The sequence below is a fragment of the Rhincodon typus genome, chromosome 13 (assembly GCF_021869965.1).
Source record: "Rhincodon typus isolate 14 chromosome 13, sRhiTyp1.1, whole genome shotgun sequence".
NCBI classification, from domain to species: Eukaryota; Metazoa; Chordata; class Chondrichthyes; order Orectolobiformes; family Rhincodontidae; genus Rhincodon; species Rhincodon typus.
Window position 1 is genome coordinate 20,896,347 of NC_063344.1, and position 21,868 is coordinate 20,918,214.

General features: G+C 41.4%; 1 protein-coding gene across 1 annotated transcript in view; it reads left to right on the forward strand.

The window, feature by feature from the left end:
- The first annotated feature begins 18,416 nt into the window (after nucleotides 1-18,416).
- Nucleotides 18,417-21,868, forward strand: part of p3h2 (prolyl 3-hydroxylase 2) — a 130,099-nt gene continuing 126,647 nt past the window's right edge. The window contains exon 1 of the mRNA XM_048604332.1: nucleotides 18,417-18,861. Within this exon, the coding sequence (XP_048460289.1) occupies nucleotides 18,463-18,861 (399 nt within the window). The 5' untranslated portion in view covers nucleotides 18,417-18,462. The remainder of the gene's footprint in view (nucleotides 18,862-21,868) is intronic.

Below are 21,868 nucleotides of genomic sequence, written 5' to 3' on the forward strand. Positions count from 1 at the left end.
GAAGTTCAGTCCCCACATGAACCATTATCTGTGTAAAATAATTGCCCCTTGCATCTTTTTAGAAGCTTTCTGCTCTCACCTTAGAAACATTTCCCCTGGTCTTGAAATCTCTCAACCTAGGTAAAATCTGCCATTCATCTTATCTATACCCCTCATGATTTTATAAACTTCTATGAGGTCACCCGTCAACCTCCTGCCCCCCGGTTGAAAAAGTCCCAGCCTGGCCAGCCTCTCCTTATAACTCAAACCCTCCATTCCAAGCAACATCCTGGTAAATCTCTTCTGAACCCTCTCCAGCTTAATAATATCCTTCATACAACAGGGTGACCAGAACTGGACACAATACTCCAGAAGAGGCCTCACCAATGTCCTGTACAACTTCAAAATCCCAACTCCTATACTCAAAGATCTGAGCAACGAAGGCAAGTATGCTAAATGCTGCCTTAACTATCCTATCTACATGTGATGCAAACTTCAAAAAATTATGTACCTGAACCCCTAGGTCTCTCTGTTCTACAACACTGCACAAGGCTGTGCTTTTAATTGTATAAGTCTTGCCTTTTGTTTGTTTTACTAAAATGCAATACCTCGCATTTACCCAAATTAATCTCTATCTGCCACTCCTCAGTATTGAGAAAGTGTTGCACTGTTTGGGCTGCTGTCTTTCAGATGATAGATCAATTCAATAATCTGGTCTCCCTCTTAAGTTTTTTTATTCATTCACAGGATGAAGATGTCATTGGCAGCTCAGCATTTATTGTCCATCAAGTTGTCATAAATAAAGTGAGTATAGGCAGTGCCTGAAACCTGTCAACCTTAGGACTGAGTCTGTACCTGGTACCCAACACCAATAACTAGATCAACATGCCACCACATCATTGCAGCAGCAATAAGCTATTACGTTATTTTCCTCATTTAACAAGAATTAAAATTCATACAGGACAATTTAGGAAAATATCCTGTATTTAGATGTCTCCGAATTTTGGAAAGCCAGATTTGCGTCACTCTATTTGTATCTGAAAAATAACATGGGAGTGCCCTCCAGGTGCCTATGCTGAGAGACATTTATGTCTCAACCAACATCAAGAAACTAATTACCTGGTGATTGATACATTGGTGACTGCGGGATTTTGCTGTGTATAAATTGCCTGTGTCTTTCACCACATGATAATAGTGACTGCTCTTCAGAATTACCTTGTTTCGTGTGAAATGACTTAAAATGTGTTGCAATTATGAAGGACTTAGCAGAAATACCAATGGCTTTTTAATTGTACCCACTCTGTCAGACCTGAGTCTACTGACTCTGCACTGTGTTGAATAAATCCATCTCAACATATTGACTCAATGAATTCTAGCCCTCAAGCACACAAGTGGTTTGTTTTGACAGAAAATCCACTGAAGGAGATGGATGTTAAACACTTACAAAGCTGAACTGCAGCTGACTAAGTGAGGCACAGGATGTTCAGTCAACCCCTGTGAATATCAAGTCTTACACAGAAAACATTTTCCTGCAGCTTACATGTCATACTAACTCGTGAGTAACTCCTGCCAAGTCGAAAGCAGCTCCACACTTTGTGCTGTTGACTATTGAGAGTGCACTTCCCTGAGAGTAAAGAATAAAATCCACGAGAATTGCGAATTTGAAAATTCCTGGAGATTTCATCATGTGATCTCCTGCCTCACACACTGTCCAACAGCATTTCTTCCCAGGTCCCATAGTTTTCTAACTGAAGAAACTAAGAAAGTGAAGAAAATACAAATTTCGTTTTACCAATCCGTGGAAATGAGACTGACAAAAGGAGAGAATATGAATGGAATAACAGTCCACACGAGAAGGAAGTTCAAAATCTTCCACATAAGTGCATGGTGAGTAGGGTTTTTAAAGGGTAATGGATGTTTCAAGATACAGGAGAAGGCTTGATTAGTGAATGAGCCCTTTGTATTTGTGTAAGAGGATGCTGACAATTATCAGTAGATGCTGTGGCAGTAAATGTATTGGAAAGTTTGGCAATACTCAGAGTGGATATTCCTCTTGAACCAATGGTTTGAATCCCAGGTTGCTAAAGAAAGTGAGGGTTTGATAATGGAAGGCCATACCATAACCATCTAATCTTTCTCAGAAACAGGGCAGGTATGAGAGGATTGGAGTAAAATTGGTGACAACCTTACTGAAGAAAGGGTGTAAGCAAACAGCTAATAATATCAGGCCAGTTGGTTTGACATGAGTGGCAAGGTTTCCTAAACAGTGGATAGAATTCTGTCTCTGTGTCAGAGGGTTGTAGGTATAAGCCCAAAAGAGTACTGCACTGTCAGAGGGGCTGTCTTTTAGACGGAATATGACACCGACTACCCTCTCAGGGCAGATCCCACAATTGTTGTAGTCCCAGTATCTTAACCAATATTTATCTCTTAAACAATAGCACCGACTATTTATCTTGTTGGTGTTTGCTGAAGTTTACTATGCAGATTGACAGCTGTATTTTCTCATTATGACAGTGAAAATTCCTTATAAAGACTTTGCAATCGGTTAAACACTTGTAGCAGGTATTATGTAACAGTGGGATTCTTAACTAGTGAATGATGTTTCATTGTCTCGTGGAGTCATAGAATCATAGAGATCTACAGCACAGAGACAGGCCTTCTGCCCAAACTTGTCCATGCAAACCACAATGTCCATCCACACTTACCCCACTTCCCTGCACTTGGCCCATATCCTTCTAAAACTTTCTCCAAATGCCTTTTAAATGTTGTTAACCTACCTGCCTCAACCACTTCCGCTGGCAGCTCATTCCATATGCCTACCACCCTCTGTATAAAAAAGTTGCCCCTCAGGTTTCCATGTATTCTTTCCCCTCTTACCTTAAACTGATGCTCTCTAGTCCTCGATTCCCCAACCTGAGGAAAAAGACTGAGTGCATCCATCCTATCCATGTCTCATGTCTCATGAATCTGGCCTTATCCATCATTGCATCCTTATCATTCACTGTGTTCTTGTCATTCACTGTGCTCTCATCTGTCATTGGTCCCTTGCCTTCATTGTGACCTTATTATTCACTGGATCCTTGTCACACACTGTAGTCCTCATTTTTGTTTGTGTACCTCGCCTTTAAGATAATTTACCTTTAAGAATTCCAAGTGCTGCGTGTATACGTTGTTGCAAATCTACCTGATAGTGAAATTGCTTTGGTTAGCAAGCTACACCAATAGAAATGGTTGATTTGCTGTAATGTCTGCAGCATAACGTATTATGAGTTTTGCTGTTTTGAATAAACTATCTCATGGAGTTAATCGATCTTAGTCAAATGATTGATTATTAGACCATTATCATTGACAGTGTCCTCATCACTTATTGCACCTTCACTCCTCACTATGTCCTCATCACACACTGCCCACCTTAAATATCTTGAGACATTCAGACCTGTAAAAATGAGAATATGGTAGCATTTCCAATTCTGTATTGCATTTTGATGGTATACCAATTTCAGTTATGAGAATCTTCAAGGACAAAGAACAAACTGTAATGTAAATTCCTTAGACAAGAGAGAAAAATACAGGAACAAACAAATACCTTAAAGCATTGATGATTTGTACAAATGTCTGATATTTGCACTGTTGCCAAGGGCCCCTTTGCTCATTTGTAAAAGCAACAATAGTATGCAATAAAAACACCTTTAATGTAGTAAAGTCACCAACAAGTTCTTTGTGACAAATCCCATCTGATGAATGGCAGCTGAGAGTGCGAATGGTCCTTGCTAAACAGTTTCAGAACAAGCCAGGGCCCCTGTGCAGCCGAATTCTGTCACTGGGACCTCAGTCCAAACTCTTCACGCATTTATGAAGAGACACAAACTAATCAGCATCACTGAGGAGAGTCAATAGCAGGTTAATCATTCTAAACTCAGCAAATGAAGAGATGATCACTTGGCTCCAGAGATTTTTATTCACTAAATAAAAATAGATAAAATGTAGTAAACTGTCCCAATTTGCTTTGCAGGGCCATCTATCAGACCAAAATTGCCAATGGATTAAAGGAGATATTACAACAGGTAGTGAGAAACTGGTCTGAAAGCTTTGTGTTTAGGAACATCTTAAGTAAAGTGGAGATGGGAGGAGGGAATTGTAGGGCTTTAGGGCCAAGGTGCGGAAGGCACAGCTGCCAATGGTAGAGTTAAGGAAGTGAGGAGAAATACAAACTTTTCTATTTTTGACGAGTGCATGTTCCAAATTTAACAGTCAAAGTTTTGGCCACTAGGGGGCACATGAGTTGTGCGGTTGAATTTTGGTGCCAATCATTTTGACACTTCATAGTGAGAGCTGGGATTGATTCTCTTCCCCTGAAGTTACTTTCACTGTCTCCCAACAGCTTTGCTGGATTTGGGATAGGTTCCATCACTAGTCAGTGTTCTTGATGTACCTCAGCTTCCCAAAGTAATATTTTGGCCTATGTTCTCTCAGGTAGAGAATGGCCATGTCACTGCAATGGGAGGAACAGGAGCAGGGGATAATTTGAAGAACAATTCAGCATCAAGCCACTGCTACTGTTACAGAGTGTGAGGGGCATTGGCCTTCACAACAGGCAATGCTGGTACAGGCAATGCTGGTACAGGTGATGCTGATAGAGGTGGAGATAAAGATAGAGTCATACAGCTGTACAGCACAGAAAAAGACCCTTTGTTTTAACTCATCCATGCTGACCAGATATCCTAAATAAATTGAACCCATTTGCCAGCATTTGGCCCATATCCCTCTAAACCCTTCCTATTCATTTACCCATCCAGATGCCTTTTAAATGTTGCAATTGTACCAGGCTCCACCACTTCTTCTGGCATCTCGTTCTATATATGCATCACGCTCTGTGTGAAAACATTGCCCCTTAGGTCCCTTTTAAATTTTTCTCGTCTCACATTAAATCTATGCCCTCTAGTTTTGGACACCCCCTCCCCCCACCCCACCCCAGGTAAAAGGTCTATTTACCCTATCCATGTTCCTCATGATTTTATAAACCTCTATAAGGTCACCCCTCAGCCTTCGATGCTGCAGGGAAAATAGCCCCAACCTATTCAGCTTCTCTCTGTAGCTCAAACCCTCCAACCCTGGAAACATCCCAGAAAAATTTTTCTGAACCGTTTCAAGTTTCACAACATTCTTCCTATATCAGGGAGACCAGAATTTCATGCAGTATTCCAATATTGGCCTAACCAATGTCCTGTACAGCCACAACATGACCTCCCAACTCCTATACTCATTGCACTGACCAATAAAGGCAAGCATACCAAATGCCTTCTTCACCATCCTGTCTACCTGTGACTCCACTTTCAAAGAACTACGAACCTGCACTCCAATATCTCTTTGTTCAGCAACATTCCCCAGGACCTTACCATTAAGTGTATAAGTCCAGGCCTGATTTGCCTTTCCAAAATGCAGCACATCACATTTATCTAAATTAAAGTCCATCTGCCACTCCGTGGCCCATTGGCCTATTTGATCAATATCCTGTTGTACTCTGAGATAACCATCTTCGCTGTCCACTTCACCTCCAATTTGAGTGTCATCTGCAAACTTACTAACCATACCTCCTATGATCACATCCAAATCTTATATATAAATGACAAAAAGCAGCGGACCCAGCACCAATCCTTGTAGCATATCACTGGTCACAGGCCTCCAGTCTGAAAAGCAGCCCTCCACCACCACCTTCTGTCTTCTACCTTCAAGCTAGTTCTATATCCAGATGGTTAATTCTCCCTGTATTCCATGTGATCTAACCTTGCTAACCAGTTTACCATGAGGAAAATTGTCAAAAGGCTAATGGAAGTCCATATAGATCACATCCACCACACGGCCCTCATCAATTCTCTTTGTTACTTCTTCAAAGAACTCAATCAAGTTTGTGAGACACGATTTCCAATGCACAAGGATGGAGAGATGATCCACTTGAGAACCAGTGTATTGTGCCACTGAACCAGGAGGTTTGTATGTTTGGTGTAACAGGAAGCTTGATTACAATAAAAGTTTCTGGACAATGCTGGCAAAATCAAAATAACTGCAAAAATTTCAGCAAGTCTGACAGAATGTGTGGAGAGAGAAGCAGAGTTAACAGTCTGTGTCCAGTATGACCCTTCTTCAGAGCTGAAGGATGGTAGAATTGTGATGGGTTTATGCTGTTGAAAAAAGGCAAGGGGAGGAAGAACAAAAGGGAAGGTGTGCGATAGGGTAGAAGACAGGACAGGGAAATTAAAAAGATGTCATTTGACAAAAGGCAAAATGAGTGGAGGTTTCGCCTGTTCTCTATACAGAACCCACCCACCAATGGTAATCCCAACTCCAGGAAGCTTCCCACCCACTCTGCCACCCAATTGCAGCTGCTTCTCACTAGGCTGCCGAAAGAATGACACTGACCTCAGCATCCTGTGTCCACTGACAAACCCTCTTGGGCATCAGTGAAGAGACATCAGCCCACTGATTGGCTGGCAGCTCTTGGAGGTGGGATCTTTCTGTTGCAAAAGCTGGGACCTGAGCCAATTAAGAGCCAAAGTTCAGGTCAGCGCTCTCTGGTCAAGTAGAACTGGACACTCACTGTGGGGCAGGGAGGGAGAACATATCAACTCCACATAAAATCTGGCCAATGTGAGAGTTCTTTGGAGGTCCAGAGGAAAGTTTCCAGTCAGGTTGTTGAGTGTGGAAATTTAGTAACTAAGGAGAATCTAGGATTGTTTTTCTCAGAGCAAAGGAGATCGAGGGGAGATGTGGTACATGTCGACATGATTATGGCATGTTCATAATTAAGCCCTACTACCACATGAGCTGTCACAAATACATAAATGATCAATTATCAAGATGGTTGATTAGCCTGGTTTTTACTTCTGTCCAGGACAAAACAAACTCACAACAGATTTATCAATAAACAAAAAAAGCTTAATTATTATAAAAATATATCCTTCAACAAATAGAAAAATGGATTATTAATTTCTACTGTGCAAATTTAAGCTAGCTCCCCTTTAAATCCAGATATGCACATGCATTCATAAAGAGAAAAAATAAGACGGATAGTTCTGCAGAAATATTATAGATGGGAAATATCAACGTAAAGGAACAAAGTCTGTCAATCAAAAGTCCCAAAGACAATGGTGAAATGAGGTGACTTTCTCACAGTTGTTTTAGTTTTTGATGGTAATATAACACGGTTTTTGCCAATAAACAGATCCTCAAATCAGTAGCGGGTCAGTTGGACCTGTCTCTTTGCTTGATTTGGAAGTTCTTCTTTTCAGATTCTTTGATTGTTGGCTTGTTTCCACCCACAGGGGGACAGAGAGAGTTTGATCTTCACTTCAGCTCTGAAGAAACGTCATCTAGACTCGAAACATTACCTTGCCCTCTCTCCACGGATGCTGCCTGACTCACTGTGATTTCCACCATGTTTTTGTTTTCAGCCTGGTCTTCACTTGCTGATTTTTCTGAGGTCTGACAGCAACAACCTTCTCTCAGTTCTGTGACAAACTGTAACTTAACTATCCGAAAACTGTTGCTAGATTGTTCAATTTTCAACCCAAAAGGCAATCGATGCCTGCTTGTCTCACAAAAAATATCAACTTTTCTTAATTTACATGACCTTGTTAACCAATGAGTGAACACCACACAGTTCCACTTTCAAACCTTGAGTTACAGGAAAGACAATAATTGGTTCATGCTTTCAAACTCAACCATATCCAATTTGCCAAATTGGAAATTTGGTGTTCCATTTTTCCTACTTTATATTCCAAATAAAATATACGCAGTCATTGCATGCCTCCACCCTTAGAGAGATAAAATGCCATTCCCGAATGCATTTCATCACAGCGTAAACATGACACATATATACAATAAAATGCACAAAATTTTACATTCATTCACCCTCATTCATTTTTTACACAGGATTCATACAATTTCTTGTCATCTTTTTGATTTGCAAACTATTTTAGTTTCATTATGCTCTTAATAATGTATTTGCAATTATATTACTTTTTCAAGAAATATAAGGTTGAATTAACAAGCTCATTTCAAGGTTTTAATTTTTTGATAAAGGATTATGATCAGGGCATAATATTGTTTCACAATGGACATAAACATCAAAATGTTAAGAGCCAGCAACAATCCCAGCATATTCTTTCCTGAGTAATCCTTCTCTTAATTGTTCAATTTCATAAAAAGTACCCCACCTGCTTTTCTGTTCTCAATTCCCATTTTGAATTACCGATGACATGAAACCCAAGTCATTAGCATCAATTCAGTTTTTAAACATTTATTTCCTTTGTCTGTTTTGAGAAAAATCGGTTTGAAATGCAGTTATGTTGATGAAGTTAGGCACAAATTTCTAAAGAAATTCACGCATCCCCAGAAATATCATAATTTTCTGTTTAGCATTAGGAATGGTGAATTCTACCAGAGCTTTCACTTTCACTGTTCTTCGTATCAATTGCCCTTGTCCTACAATGTGTCCTAGGTAAATTACCCTCGCTATTCCAAACTCCATCTTGGCAAGATTTATTATGATACCAGCTAACTGCTTAAATCACTCTTCTAAATGGGGAGGTGATGGCCTAATGGTATTATCATCAGACTATTAACTCAGAGACCAAGGTAATGTCCTGAGGACCTGGGTTTGAGTCCTGCCACAGCAGATTATAGAATTTGAATTCAATAAAAAATCCAGAATTAAGAGTCTAATGATGACTATGTATCTATCGCCAATTATTGGGGAAAAATCCATCAGATTCACTAATGCCCTTACCTAGTCTGGCCTACATGTGACTTCAGACCCACAGTAATGATGAGCAATGAATGCTGACCTAACTTGTGAATGAATAAAGCAAACTGTTTTACAGGCTCTTTCCTAGTGTTTCTGTATATCAATACATTGTAAAAATAACAAATAAATATAGAATTAGACACAGCAGCTGTGACTTGATTAATAATTTTTTTGACTATAGCTGGGGCATTTTCACACCCAGATGGCATGACTTGATATTGATTCCATTTAGTGCAATAGAAGCTGATAAATCATTGGCACTTGATTTTAACGGTACTTGTCAGTACTCCCTCAATAGTCAATCTTGATAAGAATGTGGCAGTGTTCACCAAGGAACTGAGTATGAATCGGCTTTTGCTATGCATTTATTTTTCTATAATCTCTGCAAAATCTAGTCAGCCTATCCAGTTTAGAAACTAACACCACTGGTGAATTACAAGTGCTTTGATAAGGTTCAATCAGGTGAATCTCCAGTTGACATTGAAGGTCCCTTTCCATCTCAGCTTGTTTTCTGGCCTTAACAATAAAGATATTGATTTATCAGTACTGATTACCCTATATCCACATCAAACTGAGCTAACATTTCACTCCCTGGTGTATCTCTACAGATTTCTGTAAATTTCCTAAGTGACCTCACTAAATTTTCCACTGGAGAGACAATAAAACAGCTAACTATAAGCTAGTTAGCTCAATGTTTGTCATTGGAAATATGTTAGAGTCTATTTTAAAGGATGGAAAAATGGAACATTTATAAATACATATATAATCAAGTCAGAGGCAGAGTGGCTTCATGAAGGGAAACTGTGCCTGATAAATTTATTACAGTTATTTGTGCTGGAAATAACCAAAATAGATAAAGCCGTACCAGTAAATGTAATATATTTGGAATTCCAAAAGATATTCGAAAAGGTACTGCACATAAGGCTACTTAATAAAAACCTATGGTGTTGGGGTAGTATACTAGCGTTGATAAATTATTTCTGAATTTTTTTTGTCCATTCATTTGTGGGATGTGGGTGTCGCTGGCTGGACAGCATTTATTGCCCGTCCCTAGCTGTCTTTGAGAAGGTGGTGATGAGCTGCCTTCTGGAATTGCTGGACTCAACCTGCTGTGTGTTGACCCACAATGCCATTAGGAAGGGAACTCCAGGACTTTGACCTAGCGACAGTGAAGGAATGGTGATATATTTCCAAGTCAAGATGATGAGTGGCTTGGACGGGAACTTGAAGGTGGTGGTGTTCCCATACATCTTCTGCCCTTGTCCTTCTAGATCGAAATGGTCATGGGTTTGGAAGGTGCTACTGTCTGAGGATCTTTGGTGAATTTCTGCAGTGTATCTTGTAGATAGTACACACTGCTGGTGGTGGAGGGAGCGGATGCTTCTGGATGTAGTGCCAATCAAGCAGGCTACTTTGTCCTGGATCGTGTCGAGCTTCTTGTGTGTTGTTGGGGCAGCACTCATCCAGGCAAGTGGGGCGTATTCCATCACACTCCTGACTTTGTGCCTTGTAGATGGTGGACAGGCTTTGAGGAGTCAGGAGATGAGTTACTCGCCGCAGTATTCCTCGTTTCTGACCTGCTCTTGTAGCCACTGTGTTTATATGGTGACTCGAGTAGAGTTTCTGGTCAATGATAATCCCCAGAATGATGAAAGTGGGCAAGTCAGTGATGGTAACACCTTTGAACACCAAGGGGCAGTGATTAGATTATCTCTTATTTGTAATGGTAATAGCCTGACATTTGTGTGGCACGAATGTTACTTGCCACTTGTCAGCTCAAGCTGGATATTGTCTAGATCTTGTTGCATTTGAACATGGACTGCTTGAGCATCTGAGGAGTCGCAAATGGTACTGAACACTGTGCAATCATCGGCGAACATCCCCACTTCTGAATTTTTGATGGAGGGAGGGTCACTGATGAAGCAGCTGAAGATGGTTCAGCCTAGGACACTATCCTGAGGAACTCCTGCAGAAATGTCCCGGAGCTGAGGTGATTGACCTCCAGCAAGCATGACCATCGTCCTATGTGTCAGGTATGACACCAACCACTGGAGAGTTTTCCCCCTAATACCTATTGATTCCAGTTTAGCTAGGGCTTCTTGATGCCACACTCAGTCAAATGCTGCCTTGATGTCAAGGGCTATCACTCTCACCTCACTGCTGGACTTCAGCTCTTTTGACCATGAGGTCAGGAGCTGAGTGGCCCTGGCAGAACCCAAGCTGGGTATGAAAGCCACCCCTGCTCCTCCCAGAATCATTTTAGATAATAAAGGGATGCAGCCTGGCCCAGCAAAGGGAGAGTTGGAAGAAGAGTTTCACCAAGAACAGAGGAATTTCAGATTAAATGAGAAAGGCCAGACAGTCTAATTCACTACATCACTTTATAGTGTGTGAACTATTGCTAACAAAATATTACCAGGATAGGGACTGATGAGAATGCAGTAGCATGTAATGAGAGATTACAAGAAATCAATGCTTATTTCAGTGTTTGTGGAAAGGTTGACGTTGAACAGGTGAAGTTTAATAGAATAAACCAGAGCTCAGGAGAAAGCAAGGATTCATCCATTAATGATCTTTACAGCCTGGGGTCGTGCTTGTGAAGGTTTGAATGTTGAACTGATTAGCAACTGGATAATATTCAAAGTACCAGACAAGGCTTTGTGAGATGTTTTACAAATAAGAAAAGGCTTCCCCAGCCCCACCTCTCCTCTCTCTATTTATTTCAGAGCTCCCTTCCCCCTTCCCCATTTCTGAAGAAGGGTCCCGACATGAAACGTCAGCTTTCCTTCTCCTCTGATGCTGCCTGGCCTGCTGTGTTCCTCCAGCTTAACAACAGCGAATGTAATTCAGATCATTAGGCAAATAGTGCTTTTTTGTGTTCATTCACAGGATGTGGGTGTCACTGGTTAGGTCAGCATTTATTACCCATTCCTAATTGTCCAGTTAAGAGTCAATCACATTGTTGTGAATTTCCTTTACTAAAGGACATTAGTGATGGGTTTTTACAACAATCAATAGTGATTAGATGGTCAGATCTTTTAAAAAAAAATGACATTGCCTGTACATCATAGTCTCCCCACTAGCAACATGATGAGGTTAAATTCTGTATTTATTCTCCCAAATAAAAACAACAGAATATGAAAAATCTCTTTTGAGAGAAATCAATGATTCTAAAAAATCAAATACTTGGTGTGTTTTGAAGTAAATGGTAAATGGACACTGCATGGATTTAACCTGTTCTAGGAGCTGGTTTTTTGGTATTATGAAACCAACTTAAATGGCTTAATAGGTTAAACAAAGTAAATTATAAGTATCTTCCATAAAATTGAAAAGGTCCTGGAGAAACATCATTGAATGTAAGAAGTCAACCTAAAGCAAAATTCAGGTGTAAGGTAAGGAATATCATGCAATCTCTCAGTCATTCAAAATCAAAAATGTTCTCTACTAAGCAGGAAGGCATGATTAAAGCTGAGATTAATCCACAGGTTGTTGAGAGAAAACACAGAAGAAGGAAACAAACTTTGTAGTGAATTCTCAAAATTGTTCTCAGGTTTAGATAATTTAAAAGCAGAATATCACATTACTCTTTGGGATCATGCTTAAACCAAACTGTTGATACACATTGAGAAAAGTGCCTCACTCACTTTAACTATTCAGAAATAGTTAAAGAAACAAATAGAGTGTGCTAGGATAAGGAATGATTTAATCAGTTGCTGTGGTGACACAGAGAAATGGTTACGGTGCCAAAACCAAATGATTTGATAAGCATCTATGTGCAGGGAGGCAATGGCCTAGTGGTATTATTGCTGGACTATTAATCCAGAGACCCAGATAATGTTCTGGGGACCCGGGTTCGAATCCCGCCATGGCAGATTGTCAAATTTGAATTCAATAAATATCTGGAAATAAGAATCTAATGATGACCATGAATGCATTGTCGATTGTCGGAAAAACCCATCTGTTTCACTAATGCCCTTTAGGGGAAGGAAACTGCCATCCTTACCTGGTCTGGCCTACCTGTGACTACAGACCCACAGCCATGTGGTTGACTCTTAACTGCCCTATGGATAATTAGGGATGGGCAATAAACGCTGGTCTAACCAGCGATGCCCTCATCCCATGAATGAATAAAGGGGAAAAAATAGTTAAATTCTGCACCAGAATATGAGATTCATCAATGGCTTCAATTGATGAAATTGACTGGTAACTGAACTGGACCATCCAAATAAATATAGTGGCTACAAGAAAAGACCAGAAGCTACAATTCCTGTGGGGAGTAACCTCTCCAAAGCTCACCCACCATGTAGAAGCACAAGTCAGGCGTATGATAGAATACTCCCCAGTTGTCTGGATGAGTGCAGCTCCAACAACACTCAAGAAGTTCAAAACAATCCCGAGCAAAGTAGCCTACTTAATTGACATCCCATCCATAAACTTCCATTCCCTCCTGGACTGACACACAGTAACAGTAGTGTACCATCTACAAGGTCCATTGCGTTAATTTATGACACCCGTTCAGCAGCGCCTTCCAAACTTGTGACTGAGATTGACTATTTTGAAGGACAGAGGCAGCAGATGCATAGGAACACCACCACCCACAAGTTCTCCTCCATGCCACTCACCATTCTGACATGAAACTATATCGCTGTTCCTTCACTATTGCTGTGTTAAAATCCTGTAACTCCCTTCCTCTCAACAGGCTGGGTGTATCTAGATCGTAAGAACTGCAGTGGTGCAAGGAGCCAGCTCACCACCTCTTTTTCCAGGGCAATTAGGGATGGACAAAACATTCTGGCTTCGCTAGTGATGGCCAAATGGCATAAAATATAGTCTAGCAAAACTATCAAGAGTACCCTACTCATCAAACAGGATGTGAACAGTGGATTCTGGAAACTACTTCTGCATGAAGACACCAGGAAGTTACAATATTTTGGGTGTTATTGCTTTACCTGATTACCATTTAGAAATGTGTCTGTGATAAAAATGTTTCAGACACTGTGCCTAACAACTAGGAAGCCATAAATGGCATAATAACATTGGGCAATACATGGAAGATATACTAATATATGGATCTACAAAAGAGGAGAATGACCAAAGCACTTGAACAGTGATGACTAAAGTTACCACAGTCTTACCAGACCAGAGGGCTACTCTGTCATGAGACACATAGGCAACCAATGGTGGCTTAACCTGAGGGTCACCACATCTCAGGTGAAAGGTTGAGAAGGAGATCCTTCATGTTAATCTCAGCCAGCACAGGAATCGAACCTATATGTTGGCATCACTCTGCATCACAAAGCAGCCATCAAGCCAACTGGGCTAACACTGAACAAGAAACATGAGTCTGCAAAATTGAAGATAACGCTTCTTTTGGACATAATATCTGAAATACTGGAGCCATAGTAGATCCTCAGAAAACTAAAGCCTTGCAAGAATTTCTACCAGCTAGGAACAACACAGAACTTCAAAGATTCTTTGAGGTGGTGAATTAAGTGGGTTAGTTTTTACCAGGCCTGGCAGAGATCATTGAAACAACTTTTACACTGAGGTCAAAAATAGTGTCAGACTGTCAACTGGCAAAGAGCATTTGACAAAGTCAAACAACTCTTGAACTCTACAGAGGATCTGCCACACCATGATCCACATCTACCAGGTATAACAGTAGCTGATCCATCTTCACCAGAACTGGGGACAGTCCTCTTTCATTTGCAAGACATAGAAAGTGTAAATCAGTTCACTATGCCCCTACATCACTAATAGAGTCAGATTGGTCTAACACCACAATTCGGAAAGAGGACTTAGCAGTAATGTAGATAGACAAAAATTTTTCAGGGTACATATGAGTACAGCTCAAGGTAGATACTGACCATGACCATTGGTCACTCTTCTGAATACAAAGAAGATCGCAATGACCTGAACATAATTCAACAATTCAGGCTGAGGCTGATGGGATATGATCCACTATTGAATATGCGTAGGGAATGTACCAAATGTTAACAGATGGTTGGCAATGCCATTGAATAGAGTAAAACTAACAGATTTAGATTTCATTGAAAAGGTTGAAGTTTACAGATCAGATGTCGATAAACACTTGTCAGCATGTGAGAGGAAGTTGCAAGAAATACAGAAAGTACCAGAACAGGATGTGGGGTGTATCTAAACTTGAAATTCTAACTAAAAGAATAGCCAGACTATATATCTAATAATGCAATACTATGCAAGGACTTTGAACAGTGCAGATATCTCACTATTAATGTGATTTCTTAGTGTTTGACTTGAGATCCTTCAGGACCATTTGCGAATTACAAAATTGGCAAGCAACAACCCATGTGGTGGCCTGGTATCATTCATAGGAACAGCAGTAGGCCATTCAGCCCCTTGAGCCCATTCTACCATTCATTAGATTATGGTTGATGTGTGGCCTAACTCCGTATACCTTTCTTTAGCCCATATCACTTAATATCTTTGCTTAACAAAAAAAGTTATCTTTCTCAGATTTAAAATTAACAACTAATCTGGCATCCACTGTCATTTGTGGAAGAGAGTTCCAAATCTCTGCCACCCGTTTGTGTAGGAGTGCTTCCTAACATCTATCCTGAATGGTAGGGCCCTAAATATCAGACTATACCCCCTTGATCTAGAATCCCTAACCAGTGGAAATAGTTTATTTTTATCTGCCTTATATTTTCCTGTCGATTTCTTGAAGACTTCACTCTGTACTGGAAATGATTGTGTGTTGTGAATAGCCAAGAGAAAGAAATAATAACTATTGTCATCATCTTTACCATCAAGATTACGGAAGCATCCGAGAATGGATTTGTTTGATTCAAAGGTAAGATCTTTATCATCATTATAGACTGTTACTCAAAGTGAATTGGGGTAAACTGCATAAACAACTTCAATCCAGAGGCTGTAATAGGACGATTGAATTGAATCCAATAAATGAATGGCATTCTGGGCATTTTAATTTCAGACAATGGCCCACAGTTTGCAAATGGACATTTTAAGGGATTTTCATGTGAATACAAATTCAATCATGTTACTAGTCCACCTCAATATACTTAAGAAAACAAATAAATTGAGGGGTGCTGACAATAAGAGCATTACTGCAGAATAACAAAGATTTGAATCCTGTCATTTTGTTATCCATCCTCACAATTATAGAATATGTTTTCACCATCAGAGTTATTGATGGGCAGGAGATTGAGAAGACAACTTCCACCTCTGTCTCAGAAATCACATCCCAGCATCACTGAGAATCACCACAACAGAGTGAACCAGCACAAGGAGGATTTAAGAGAAAACCTAGCCCCAAAGTTTAATAAATGCTACAAAGCATAAGAGCTATGTATCCAAAGACACTGAAGGGAATAAGAGTGGCAGGGGAACTGGTACTCTTTCAGTCTTCCCTAGACTCAGAGGAGGTTGAGGAGACAGGAAAATTGCAAACATCACACCTTTGTACTAAAATGTTTGTAAGAATGAGTTCAGCAATGACAGACTAGCCAGTTTAACTTCAGCGATGGAGAAGCTGCTAGAGATGATTATTTAGGGTAGAATTAATAATCACATAGAAAAAGATGGGTTGGTTAGGAAGAACAAGCATAGATTTCTAAAGGGGAAATTGGGTTTAACTAGCTTGCTGAAGAGTTTCAAAGAGGTACCAGAAAGGGGCGATGAGGGTAACACTATTGATGTGGTGCACACAAACCTCCAGAAGGTGTTCGATAACCACAGATTTGTGGGGAAAGTTATAGCTCATAGAATGAAAGGGACAGTGGCAATGTGAATACAAACTGACTAGATAGTGGATATTTTTCAGGCTGGAGAATTGTTTGTAGTGGAGTTCCTCAGGGTTTGGCATTGGGACCCTCGCTTTTCCTGATATAGATCTTGGTATTCTGGGGAAAATTTCAAAGTTTGTAGATGAGATAAAACTTGGCAGAATTGTAAACTGTGAGAGGGACAAAAGAAAATTGATATGTTGGTGGAGGGGGCAGAAGGAGGCAGAAGGTGGCAGATAAAGTTCAATGCAGAGAAGCGTGAGATGATATATTTTGCTCAGAAGAACATGGACAGACAATACAAAATAGGGGCTACAATTCTATAGTGTGCACAGGAGCAAAGGGATCCAGGTATATATGTGCAAATATCTTTCTAGTTGGCAGGAGAAGTGGAGAGAGCAGTTAATAAAATATATAATGTCCTTGGCTTTATTAGTAGGGGATAGAATAGGAGGGTAAGCTCGTATAAGACATTTGTCGGATCTCATTTGGAGTATTGTGTAAAGTTCTCGGTGCCGCATTATAGGAGGAATGTGAACACATCGGAGAGAACGCAGAAGAGTTTTGCCAGAATGGCTCCAGGGAAATGAAACTTCAGTTATGGGGATAGATTGGAGAGGTTTGGACTTCTCTTTGAAAAGATAAGAGTAAGAGGAAATTCGAGAGAAGTTTAGATAGAGGATACAGTAGATAGGGAGAAACTGTTTATGCTCATAAAATAATGAAAAATGAGAGGGAATAAACTGATTGCAAACAAAGTAAATGTGATGTGTGAAAATCTTTTTCACACAACACGTGGTTAAGGTCTGGGAATATACTGCCTGGAAATGTGTGGAGGCAGGTTCAATTGAGGCATTTAAGAAGCCTTTGAATGATTACATACACCAATATGGCCCGGGTAGGGGGTTAGGGTTCCACAATTCGTGGGTCATCCCTGTCCCTGAAAGTGCCTTGGAGGCTGCTTATTGCAGTAAAACTGGAATGGTGCAGATAAGTCTTTAGACCATAATTCTCCATCAGATTGCGAAAAAATGTCTTAAAATTAAACAGATTGACGTCTGTCCTTGAGTCATAACTCAAGGAAGAGGCCCTTTGGCCCATTGTCTCTATGCTGGTTATCAAACACCCATCCATTCTGATCCCATTTTCCGGCACGTGGCCTGTAGACTTGCACACGACGGCATTTCAAGTGTTTATCTAAATAATTTTTCAGTCGTTTGAGGGTTGCTTTCTCTAATACACTTTTAGCCTGAGTTCCAGATACCCACAACCTTCTGGGTGAAATTTGTTTCACTCACATCCTCTCTAAGGCCCATTTCCTTACATTGAAACTGTTCCCTTGGTTATTCACCTCTGCTTTACATTGAAAGAAATTGCAGATAAAACACCCTCACCCCAAAAAAACCTGATTTACTTGATGATTTTCTATAGCTTAGCCTTCAGCCTGCACCTCTGCCCTATGTGGGCTTATTCCTAAATGCTTCTCCAGCAGCTTCCCCTTATTGTCACTCGGATTCCTCCATCCGTTCATTCACTTACACAAACCTTTAAAAAAATCTTCTCCAAGTGTCCCATCTCTCTCTTTCCGCCCTATTAATTTAATATTTCCCTTCATTACACCTCCCCACCCCTCCCCGCCTTGGCCTATTTCTCTGTCAAATCTTTTGTTCACTGTTTCGGAGATTGGTTACTGTTAGAATCTGACATTCCTGCATCTAGATGGCAGGGATTCTTGCCTGAGAGCTCTGTGTAGCTACCATCTGGAAATGATTAATCGGCCTGAATTGCATCTATTTCTCGGAGTTGATTTGGTTTGGGCTCAGTAGTGTATTTAACAAGCTGCACAGAATCAGCAGCAGTTCTGGAGTGAATGGGTGGAGGGGCAAAGAAACAATGATGAGAACATTTCTGATCACGCTGTCCCTCTGCACTGTGCAGTGTCAGGAAGTGCTGAAACCGTTTGACTTGCTGTATGAGGAGGGAATCCAGGCGTATTACAGAAATGATTGGGAAGGTGTTGTTCACTACATGGAAGAGGCTACTCGCAGCTATGCACAATACAGGAGTATTAAAGTACAGTGCCGGCTGCAGTGTGAGAAGCAGCATAAACTCCAGGAAGCAGCCGAACCCAATCTCGTGTCCTTTGCAGTTATCTTAAGAAGAGCTCATTGTATCCAGGAGTGTGAGTCACGGCGAATGGGTCCAGCTTCTATGTATAGGGTCAGTGAGGAGGTTGCACATGAGTTCCAGAAACGTATCGTCTATAACTACTTACAGTTGGCCTATTATAAGGTACTGATAACGCAGAGGACTGAATAAACTGTTGATGTTGAACTGTTCAGGAAAGGATAACTTTGCTGGATTTGCTGTCTCCCACAGGGTTAGAAGTTTGTGAATTGGCTGAACTCGTGTCCTGTATATTATCTCTCAGCTTCCTCCCAAGTGCCTATGTTTAAAGCGGTTTTATTTTTTCGTTTCTACTTTTATCCTGTCTGTAATTATAGGAAGCCTGGAGTGTGAGCGACTGTCACAGTCTGTGTCTGGACTAACAGTCGCTATAATTGAGCTTTATTTTCCTCAGTTGAGCTTTAGCTTGTGCCCTCAGCTGGCAGAGCACAGGGGCTGGGGAGTAACACACTGGCAGGGGAGTGGGGAAGAGGGTACTCTAGTACCCTATTTAAGGGGTGTTGATATTGAGACTTAAACAGGGTTGTCGTTGCCCCAAGGGTTGAATGTGTGTCAGAGAAGTGAAGGAGGGTTTGTATATAGGCTGGTGCCCTGTATGAGCTCCATTAAATCAGGATCTGGACAGGATGCTCCTGATGTCCGAGCAGTAAGCTGCTGTGGGTGTTCTTTGGCAACTAGTTGTTACTTGGGTAGCTCAGGGCTAGAACTTACCTCAGCAACACTGAATGAGTAACCCTGGGGACATGGACAAGGATTCACCAGGATGTCGGAAATAGCAAGAACTGCAGATGCTGGAGTCAGAGTCAATACAATGTGGAGCTGGAGGAACACAGCAGCTCAGGCAGCATCAGAGAAGCAGGAGAGTCGATGTTTTGGGTAAGGACCCTGAGTCCTGATGAAGTGTCACAACCTGAAATGTTGACTTTCCTGCTTCCCTGCTGCTGTCTGACCTGCTATGTTCCGCCAGCTCCACACTATATTGACTTCACCAGGATGTATAGGACATTTTTGATGCACTACTAATCAATCTAACCTTGAAATGATCACGTGTGACTCCTGACCAGATTGCTGTGTTTAAACATGTTGTAATCATGACAATAACTTGAATTGCTACAGTGCCTTTAAAGTAATAAGATGATCAAATTTTATTTGATAACACTTTGTGAATCATGAACCACAAGTTATTAGGAAAGGTGATCAGAGACTCCTCAAGGAGCTAAATTGAATAGACTGTCTTTAAGGAGGGAAAGTGAGGGAGGGAATACCTAAAAATGTTTGGACTTTGGCAGCTGAAGAGACGTTCATCGTGGAGCAATTATAAAATTAGAGAGAGAGACCAAAATAGGAGGAGTGCAGAGATCTGGAGGTGGTGAGGTTGAAGATTGGCAAGGTGGGCATGAGTGATATAATGGAGGGATTTGAAAAGCAGGATGAGAATTTTAACATCAAGACTTTGGCTCCCAATTGAGCAATGTTATTCAGCAAGCACAGAGTGAGACTTGGTGTAAACGTCATAGACATTAACAGCACGGAAAGGGGCTGTTGATCTATCATGTTCACGCTCATCAACAACGATCTGACTGCACTTTCCAGCTTTGGGCCCATTGCGCTGGAGCTTATGAGCACACAAGTGAACATGTAAAATGCGGCTTAAATGTTACAACAGTGTCTGACTTGACCACCCTTTCCTATAGTGAATTCCAGACTCCCAACACTCAAGGATATATGACAAGTTTAGGAAATTGGGATTAGAACACTGGATGGTCTGAAGGGCCTTTTCTGTACTGTATGAATCTGTGAAACCCTCATGTAAATGAGAACTTCACCTGAACAGTTCTCTTGGCTTTCTACCTCTTATCTCAAAGCTATGCCCCTGGTTATTAACCCCTCTACTAATAGGTTGGGTACGAAGGCAGTGTTTCTATCTAATGCTCCCATAATCTTCTACACTCTCTTGTATACACCTTTAATATTTGGGGCTGTTTTCCTTGGAGCAGCAGTCCGTTCATTCATTCCTCATGCCTCAGACCCTGCAGCCCAAACAGCATCCTGTTAAGTCTCCTCAGCACTTCAGTGCAACTACATCTTTCCTGTAAAGAAGTGACCAAAATTGCAGATGGTATTCCAGTTGTGGTCTAATCAGTGTTTTATCCAGTTCCAGCATGACCTCCCTGCTCTTTCACTCTATGCCTTGACTAATGAAGGCTAGTATTCAATATAAGATAACAAGGTGGAGAGCTGGATAAACACAGCAGGCCAAGAAGCATCAGAGGAGCAGGAAAATTGACATTTGGGTCTGGACCCTTCTTCAGAAATGGGGGAGGGGCAGGGGATTCTGAAATAAATAGAGAGAGAGGGAGAGGGGGAGACGGATGGAAGATGGATAGAGGAGAAGATAGGTGGAGAGGAGACAGACAGGTCAAAGAGGTGGGGATGGAACCAGTAAAGGTGAGTGTAGGTGGGGAGTTAGGCTGGGGGTTGGTCAGTCCAGGGAAGACAGACAGGTCAAGGAGGCGGGGATGAGGTTGGTAGGTAGGAGGTTGGGGTGGGGCTTTAGGTGGGAGGAAGGATGGACAGGTTAGGGAGGCGGGGACGAGCTGGGCTTGTTTTGGGATGCGGTCGGGGGAGGGGAGATTTTGAACCTTGTGAAGTCCACATTGATACCATTGGGCTGCAGGGTTCCCAAGCGGAATATGAGGTGCTGTTCCTGCAACCTTCAGGTGGCATCATTGTGGTACTGGAGGAGGCCCAGGATGGACATGTCATCCAAGGAATGGGAGGGGGAGTTGAAATGGTTCGCGACTGGGAGGTGCAGTCGTTTGTCGTTTGTCGTGAACCGAGCGTAGGTGTTCCACAAAGCGGTCTCCAAGCCTCCGCTTGATTTCCCTGATGTAGAGGAGGCCACAACGGGAACAGCGGATACAATATACCACATTAGCAGATGTGCAGGTGAACATCTGCTTGATGTGGAAAGTCTTCTTGGGGCCTGGGATGGGGGTGAGGGGGGAAGTGTAGGGGCAGGTGTAGTACTTCCTGCGGTTGCAGGGAAAAGTGCCGGGGGTGGTGGGGCTGGAGGGGAGTGTGGAGCGGACAAGGGAGTCCCGGAGAGAGT